Raw genomic sequence first — 9,384 nt, 5'->3', positions numbered from 1 at the left:
GATTGTTTGAATTAAATGGTATCAATGTTTTAGTTATATTAAAAATGAAATTTTTACCCCTGGTTTTTGGGACGTTACAAGTTGATATCAGAGCCTTGGTTTGAGGGATTCGGACATACTTTCAGGTGTGTCTGAACTCAGGCTGAGGATCTAGAAGGTTTTTTTTAAAAGGAAAATGTTTTCAAGGAAAAGTTTTCTAAGAAAAGAAAGGGTGTGATGAATGCAATCTGCCAAGCTCAAGTAAGTTTCCCCAGGATACCCACATCTCTTATCTGTTATGATTTGGTTTTGAATCTGAATATCGCATGCTAGTTAGGGCTAGGAGGGATGCCTTTGTATGCTATATGAGCTCTTATACCTGCATGCCAGTGCTGAGTAGACAGCGATAGATTGGCCTGATATGTGATGTTTGTAGCCTTGGGATGTTGGATGCCATGCAAGAATGAGAATGATTATTGATATCGGTAACTGCTACGTGTATGTTTTAAAATTGTATACGGTTAGGATCTCATGGCCATAGAATAATTAGTGCGGCTCGTTTCCTGTTATGTGTACAATTTGCATGCATAAGGCAGTCGTCAGCGAGGGTGGATGCGGACAACTTGGGTTGTGGTACGTGGGTCGGATATTCTATGATCGTTTGTGGGTCGGAGATTACCCTAGGACGAGTCTAGGATGAGATTAGTGTTAGGAGTGCGTCTGCACGAATGCTGCTTGCTTTGTGCTTTGTGCTTTGTGGAACTCTTTAATGATGGGAGTCGGTTATTAAGTGGATGTGACGATATCCAGGAGGTAGATGACTGGCATCGTGAGGAGTTCCCCAGCAGTTGATGCCAAGGCGAGGTTGGGAACCTAGGAAAGCCTAGGATATGCTCCAGTAAGTAGTGAGGTGGTTCGGTATGATTGGGAGCCTACAGGGAGACCTAGGAGGTGCTTAGGGGGATATTGTGCTGCTGTCTAGCAGACATTTAGTACATTAGGGAAGTAGGTGACTTAGAGGATTTGGGATGATTCCGGAGGAAAGTATGGATAGGTGTGGAAGGTAGTATTGGGCCCGTACTACTGAAAGCACATGATCCATACTCGAATCGGGGAAAGTCTCGAAGAATCCAAGAAACCTGGGAAAGGAATTCGTGGTTACAAGTGAACTGTGGGGATAGCTGCAGTGCAGAATGCGGATGAGCACGCAAGGGGAAGGACCAGGGTTTGGTCCTGGCTCCGGTAGAGAGCCAGTTAGCAGAAGGACTGCCAAGATTGGGAGTTCGCATTGGATCTCTTGCATCAGGCTGCAAGGATTGATGGTGCGATCTATTGCACTTTCGGAGTTAAAAGACTTTGTCTTGGGGATAGTTTGTAACTGGTTGGGAGCATAGGTTGCTCCATCCATTGCAGATCGGTCGTGGACGATTGAGCAGGTGAGTGTGTCAGGGTGCGAAACCCTGAATGTTTTGATTTCTAGAGTTCGAGAGCAGGGATTGATTAGGGTCACCTTTGGAAAAGGGGACCAGCGGGTGCCTATAGTGGAGGATCTCGGGAGGGGGATCCAGGAGTTTGGATCAGCTTTTGAGAGGCCAACAGGGCCGGGTTTGGTGCAACACTTGCGAACACTACACGATGGAGCTCGTTACAAGGGATTGGATTGCCATTGGGATCAAGATGAAGTATTGCATCATGTTTTCCGGATGGTCGAGGTAACTCAGGAGGAGATGGTCAGGAGTCCTCCAGATGTTTGCGGATATACTATCTTCGGTCATTTCTGGTGGTACCGATGATTTATATTACTTGGGGAGTATGATAGTTAGACCTCAGGTCAGATTTCTGTTATTGTTCGAGTTAGCAAGAGTATCAGGTGCCAGCCAGCGCGCCGAGGAATCTTTAAGGAGCTTTCAGATGGACGTATCTTGCGGAGTGGATTCCGCACATACCGGGATCGCTCCGAGTCATTGTCGGAGGCTATCCGGTGATCTGGGTAGCTACATGTGTAGCAGGTTTGGCCGTGTCAGCAGGGAATGCCCATAGGGGGCAAGTCCGTCATATTGTCGTTGAAGGCAGATAGGGACAAGGAAGTCAATCACTTGACGATCAGAGAGGAGCAGTGAGGGCACCGACTCCAGTTATCTAAGAATTTTCAGTTCGCGCGTGTCATTTTGGGTATGGCCTGGATTGGTTCCAGGACTTATGTGAGGGAAATTATGACTAGGTTCCAGCAACCTTAGCTATCATGTTTAGAAAGGCTCCCGAGGTTATCAAGGGAAGAGAGAATTGTTGCTGAAAATTTGGTTAGACCATCTGACCTTCGGTCAACAAGAACTGAGTATAACAGTATTTAAAGCATCTAAACCCGTTGAATATAGTTGGGATTCAGAGATACTAGCGGGTTTTTCTGAAGTTGTGTTGTTTTGGGAAGGGTTGTTCTTGGTGTTCTAGCTTTGTTAGGCGTCGCTCGTCAGCAAATTAACCATTGGAACGAGAGAGAGGATATGGGAAGCCTTCAATTTTCATGTGTCAAGCGGACTTAGTCGAATCTAAGTGGGGGAGAATTATTCAGATATGTTGGAGAAAAGCGAGTGTGAGACGTGGATGCGTCTCATATTTTCCTTTTGGGGAGGAAAGACGGCCTTAGGGGCCGCCTGAGTATCGGATATCGTGGGATGGGAGTTCGGGAAACTCCCCGACATTTGGATCGCGTCCTTCTGACGTCATATTGCAGGCTTCGGGGAAGGGAACCAGGTAGTGTTCCAGCCAGTAATTGAGTTCAGTTTGGGAGGATAGACTACGTAGGTGCTGAACAGTAAGATGCGTTCGGATTGATAGGTGAGCAGTAGGGCCATGGGCAACGATCATGTGGTATGAAAGTGTTGTAAGACTACGGGGGAGCCGTAGCATTCACTGTTGAAGTGTTGTAAGACTACGGGGGTGCCGTAACATTCAATGTGAAAGTGTTGTAAGACTACGGGGGAGCCGTATCATTCACTGTGGAAGTGTTGTAAGACTACGGGGGAGCCGTAGCGTTCACTAATGGACAGTCAGGGTGGGGATGTTGTCAGACTACATGGGGCTGTAGCATTCACTAATAATCGGATGACATGGGAAGTGTTGTAAAACTACGGGGTAGTCGTAGCATTCATGAGTTCTTCGAGCGATTGGGTCTACGGTAGATCAGTTCGCAAAGTCGTGGGAAAGCCACAACTTAGGTAGAATCAGGATCGGAGGAATTATTCGATGGCTTATTCATGGGCGAGCCCGCATGGGTATGGGATTACAGAATGGAAATGGTAGAGACTGTTGACTCAAGGGTTGGATCTCGAGTTGCAGGATTTTGTGGATAAGTGGCACGTGATGCAGTATGGCTACGACTGGGTAGTCTTGGTTTTTGATCACCTGGAAACCTGGTGGTTGGACCAGATGAGAGACTGGTGGTCTCAGGGATCGGCTAAGGGTGATTGTCTATCGGCCACAAAGGCGACGTCGGAAGTTATGGTGTATTATGAACCTCGAGGTAGTAGCGGGGTGTCGACTGGTTTCGAAAAGGATTCCGAATCAGGGTTTGTGCATGTTCAGTACAGGATTTGGTTTCAGTAAGATGAGATCGGGAGCATAAGATGCCAAGGGCATCAAATGCAGGATACCATGGTAATGAATGGGTGGGGTTGATGGTAGCTCAAGCCATCACAGTGTGACTCGAATTGGTTCTATCAGTAATGGGACCATGACATGTTTAACCAGGAAAAGACAGGTCGAGGGAGGTCGGGTATGATGTAAGACCACAATTGTTATTGTGGCATTCATTTTTGCGTCGGATTCAGTGGCGACGGGTTGTCAGCCTGCCATGATCGGATGGATCAAGGGAGTGAAGGAGTCGAGAGAAAAGATATCGCCAGGGCGGTTATTGTCAGACGAGGAGTCCTTCGGAGGTCATGTTGGAATGTGGAGCATGTGTCTCTGGCTCAGCAATCGGGAAGGCTTCCGGTGCTTCAGACAGTTCACAATCAAGTCAGGACCAGGAAGGTCCCGGTCGTTCTTCAGAAAAGCAGTTTCGTAATAGCGGGAGGTTGTTAGAGCCACAGTGACAGGACAACTAGTGGAAACTAGTTCCAGAGAAAGTTTTCGTTCAAAAGTCGTGGGAAAGACTGAGTGAGGAGCCTTGGACTCCACAGTTAAGTTGGAACTCGGTGTTGCAAGTAACTGACGGATGATTAGATACCAGGAAGGTCTCGAGATATTTTAGGAAGCAACCATACAGCAGTTCAGTGTTTCAGTCAGTTCAGTGTTTCAGGCAGTTCGACACTACCGACAATAGTGACCGACATCGAGAGTGGCTGGAGTGATGGTCATCGTGAAGGGTACGTTCCTCACAATGACAAAGGAAACGAATAGCTATAGAGGGCAGCCTTGGGGAGGCCAGAAACGCACGAGGAAAAGGAAGTAAACCCCAAGAATGTTTAGCCTAGGTACTCGGGGAGTATCGGAAGGATTGCCAGTTGAGCAGGGGGTGTTCTCAGGAAGGTTAAGGATTAAATTGTACTCGGAGATTTGACCTGTAAGGATTATGCCATCCAGAATGATCGGACAAAAGGCTAATAGGGTTAGAGTCACCAGGCAAGGAGTTGGAGGCGGATTGTAGGCCAGTTAGCCATAGTGAACTTCGAGGACGAAGTTTAGTTTAGGTGGAGGAGAGTTGTAACACCCGAAATCAGAAAGGTCAAGAAAGGAAAGGCAACCATAAGTCAAAGAGGGTCAACTCGTGGAGTCCAGGGAGGAACTCGACGATTCGGAGCGGGATCCGAGTGTAAATCAAACGATCAACTCGACGAGTCAGCAAGTGAACTCGCCGAGTCTGATCTGAAGACAAAAACCCTAAATCTGGGACTTCGTGCACTATTTAAACGTCTCATTCTCTTAGTTAGGGTTCCTTTATAGTCCCTCTCACCCAGAACATCAAACCCTAGCCATCATAACCGTTTTTGGAGCAAGATCTACCCTTGGTGAAGTAATTTGAAGTTTGGAAGAGAAGAGATTCATAGTGGTGCAAGTGGAGGCCTTGGATCCAGAGTTGGTGGAACTTTTTAGAGCATTTGGAGGTAATGAATCGTTATCTTTGGCTTTCTCCTTTCTATATCCATCTTTCATGGAGTTTTAGGGTTTCTTTGGGAGTATGTGATGAGAAATTGATGCACAAGTTAGATCTGGAGTTGAAACTCCAGATCTGAGCTCTATTTGGATCTTAGATGCAAAAAGCCCTGTTAGTTGCTATGCAAAAGACATTTCCCATGAGTTAAGTTCCTTTCTAGCTTGGTTTTTGGTATTATGACGCAAGAAGCACGTAAAGGTAGCAACTTTATGTTGCTAATGGACTCTAAACCCATATCTATTTTTTGGAGCAAAGGAGTAGCTCTGTGACTCGAGATTAGGAGAATACACATAAGGACTCGGCGAGTCTGGGAGATGACTTGGCGAGTCGGGTCAGATATCAGACTTAGAGTCGCATAGGAACTCGGCGAGTCACATGGGTGGACCCGACGAGTTGGATGAAGTTAGGCAGCAACTCGACGAGTTGGAAGAACAACTCGGCGAGTCTGTTGAAGATTTCCTTGGACTCGGCGAGTCTGTTCTTGTACTCGGCGAGTCAAGTCGCAAAACTCCAAACCCTTCCGGCTAAGACACAGATCAGTGAATGAAGCGGAGACTCAGTGAGTTGGACAGGACATAACTTGGAAATCAGTAGACTCGACGAGTCGAGTCACGATTGAAAGGAGGTTTCTGAGCTTATGAACTCGGCGAGTCAGTAGGCTGACTCGACGAGTAGGGTCAACCTGGAAGGTTGACTTTGACCAAGAGTTTACCAGTTGACTTCTAGGGGTATTTTGGTAATTATTGGCATTTATTGAGTTCAGTTATATGGTGTTGACCAATGGAGGAGTTCGTATCGATGGTTGGAGCAGCGTGATCTTATTTCTTCAGCCGACAGTTGCAGGCGAGTCTTCTCACCATACCAATGGGTCTAAGGCACCAAGGCCGGCCCACATTATGTTGTGTGATATGATAGTTAGCTTTATGCTAGGTGGTATGCTGGTAGTTATGTGATATGCTAGTTGTCTTTGTGATACTTGCATGGAAGACCATGTGGGGTAGCCCATGGCACAATGACCCTGGGGGTAGCCACGACATCCTTATAGGTTTATGTACGTGTTATGTGTAGATATTTATGTGATGCATGATATGCTATTTGGTTATATATGATATTTGCTGGGAAGACCCCGGGGGAAGCCCGTGGCATTGGATGTAAGACCATGTGGGGTAGCCCATGACAGTCCTAGGTAAAGACCATGTGGGGTAGCCCATTACAGTCCTAGGTAAAGACCATGTGGGGTAGCCCATGACATTGGATGTAAGACCATGTGGGGGAGCCCATGGCAGTCCTAGGTAAAGACCATGTGGGGTAGCCCATGACACTACTATAGATTTTACGTATGCATGGATTATGTGATATATGGTAGCTTTTATAGCTAACAGTATATATGATATGTGTGTAGCTTTTATAGCTGACAGGACATGTGATATGTGGTTTGTGTGAATGGTATGCTCTGGGAAACTCACTAAACTTCGTGCTTACAGGTTTGTTTATGGTTTCAGGTATCATCGTTTTGGAAAGGAAGAGCTCAGGTTGATCGCAGTGCACACACCTATGATTTCTGCAATGAATGATTTTGGGATAAACTCTGATAAACGATTTGATTGACTATGATTTGATTGTTTTAATTAAATGGTATCAATGTTTTAGTTATACTAAAAATGAAATTTTTAACCCTGGTTTTTAGGACGTTACGCAATCTCTATCATATTCCTATTGGTAAACTTTTTCTTTTATCCTTTTTAATACTTATTAAATTATATACCTACTAAAAATTATAAAAAAATATATCAAAACTCATTGTTTTTAATTCCCTGCAAAATAAATATAATATTTCTAGGAAATATATATATTTTTTAAATATAAAAAAAAAATATTGAGGGAAGTTCTACTCATTCCTTGGGTTTAGGTGAAAGAAAGAAAAATAAGGAAAAAGATATTGTGGCCCATAAAAAATAAGAAGAGTTTTCCACTCACATCTTCCGGTCTAAGTAGACAACCTAGTATATATAGTAAAATCACTATTAGACCACTTAGGGTTCAGGAAGTGATATCACCAACGCATTCGCCATTCGCCAACGTTCACCTAGAACGTTGCCAAACACCGTCTTTTGTCTTGCGAAAGGGGCTTGCAAGCAGAGAAGAGAGAAGATGTATTGGTGGATTCTAATTGGTACTTGGCTATTTTTTTTCTAAAATCATAATTATTAAATTAATAAACTACCATTCTCTATATTTATTATGCTAGACATATTAAGTTTACGTAAATTCAAAGAATAAAAAAACTAAAAAAATCCTACATAACAATATTACAAGAGTGCTACCACTTCTTTTGGCTTTAATATCGCATAATGAATTTTAAGGCTTTAATATCGCATAATGAATTTTTCGACCAATTTTTTTATTTTCTTTTAGAAAAAAATACAATATTTTATACTATTTTTAAGTCTTTTTATAACTTTTATACAGCGTTTTTTTACAGTTTTCTTTTCAATTTTTATTTTCATACAATTTTTGGATTATCAGCGTTTTCAAACTTAAATTGGTTGATTCTATAAGTTTCAATCCCTAAAAAAATTGTATGAATATATATAGAATAACTGTAAAACAGGTTTTAAAAAAGAATATACTTATGAATTATGACACTATAAACATACAATAATACAAAAGTAAATGTAGATTAAACACGAATTTACACCGAGTCAACTGAACAATGACTCACCGTTTCAAGACGAACTTCCGATTCTCTGACCTCGTTGCTCGTTGCAGCTCCTCAATCCCTATCTTCGAGCACGTAAAAACTAATTTATCCATTATACTCCGGCCATTCGCAGACGTATTCGCCACGCTGCGCCACCTACATCCCCCGCCGTCGATTAACTCACACATGAATACCTCTTCAGCTCGCGAGGAGATGTATACATACGCCGCGTTTCCCACCATAGAGACGTCGATGGAGGAAATTTGCGAATCGTGGCTCTTCAAATTCTCGAGGAGATTCGCCGGCATCTCCCCAATTTCATCGAATTCGAATGACTCGCAGTTCACTTCCCAGAACTTCACTCCGTCAACATCCTCAGCATCACCCAACATCCCGATGACAATCAATCGGTCGTTGGAGAATCCGATAACCGAGTAAAAAACGCGGTGATCGGGACGCAGATCGTACGGTCCAGACCACGTATTGTTATTGGGATTGAACGAGTACGTTACACCGGAAGTTTTCTCCATGACGAAGATATGAGGGTCACCGGAAGCAACCGAGAGCCACAATGACGCGGCGGATCCGTTGAAAAACTCGGGCATTGGATCCGATTTAGTCCATTGCTGTGACTCGAGATCATAAACCTCAACGGCGAGAGGATCGTCCTCAAAATCGTAGGCACCGCCTGCAACCACAACGTGGCTGCCTACAACGGCTACAACAGGATCTATCCGCGAGACTTTCGGCGCCACCGCGTGGTGCCAAGTCAGGTGAAGCGGATCAAAAGACAACGAGAGCTTCGACGGCGACAACATGTAGAGAAGATTCGAGTGAGATGATCGAAGTGTAGATACGTAACCGATCGCCGGTTGTCGGATCTCGATCCACATGTTTGACTCCGGATCGTAGGCATGAGTGGCTGTGGAGTACGGGTGCCTAGAGCTCTGTGTGTGGATGATTAGCCATGGTTTGGTGTTGGTGGATTTGCGAAGGGACGATGATACGGCGGCGGTCCACGACTTTGACACACCACACGCCGGAAGTAAGTGTACTAGTGGGACGTGGGAGAGGATTGCCTCCAGTACATCGCCGTGAATGGATTGTTCATCGAACGACGACGTCGCTCTGGAGGAGTTACCCATATCTGACATCTCCTTTTTCTTGAAAGAACAAAACGTTGGGAGATTTTGGATTTTGATAGAAAAAAACACTCGACACAACTCTTTTATATACATCATACATGTGACAGGTGCATTGGTTTTTATTTAAACTATCCGATATTATTACAAATCATTAAATCTTTAAAATTATAAATTATTTATAAGTTCTTATAAACATTATAAAATGATCTTAATTGCTTTGATGATCTTTAACCATTTTTATCATGTTTCATTGATTTTCTTATTTTACAATGGATGATAGATGATATATTTATATAAATAATTGTTTAGGTTGATGGTGTATGCTCTATCATTTTTCATTTTTTTCGCCAAACATGTTATTGTGGTTTTTTTTTTTTTTTTTTTTTTTTTTTTTTTTTTTTTTTTTT

At 43.7% G+C, this 9,384-nt stretch overlaps 1 protein-coding gene across 1 annotated transcript; it reads right to left on the bottom strand.

The window, feature by feature from the left end:
- Positions 1-7,743: 7,743 nt before the first annotated feature.
- On the bottom strand, positions 7,744-9,147 carry LOC145091999 (Kelch repeat-containing F-box family protein). Its single transcript, XM_079029867.1, has one exon. It carries the CDS (start codon positions 9,071-9,073, stop codon positions 7,850-7,852), a length of 1,224 nt encoding a protein of 407 aa, XP_078885993.1. The 5' UTR covers positions 9,074-9,147; the 3' UTR covers positions 7,744-7,849.
- Between the last annotated feature and the right edge of the window lie 237 nt (positions 9,148-9,384).

This window comes from Lactuca serriola, chromosome 3 (genome assembly GCF_051521515.1).
Source record: "Lactuca serriola cultivar US96UC23 chromosome 3, Lser_US96UC23_V15, whole genome shotgun sequence".
Classification (NCBI taxonomy): domain Eukaryota; kingdom Viridiplantae; phylum Streptophyta; class Magnoliopsida; order Asterales; family Asteraceae; genus Lactuca; species Lactuca serriola.
This window is presented reverse-complemented; position numbering and strand designations above follow the sequence as displayed.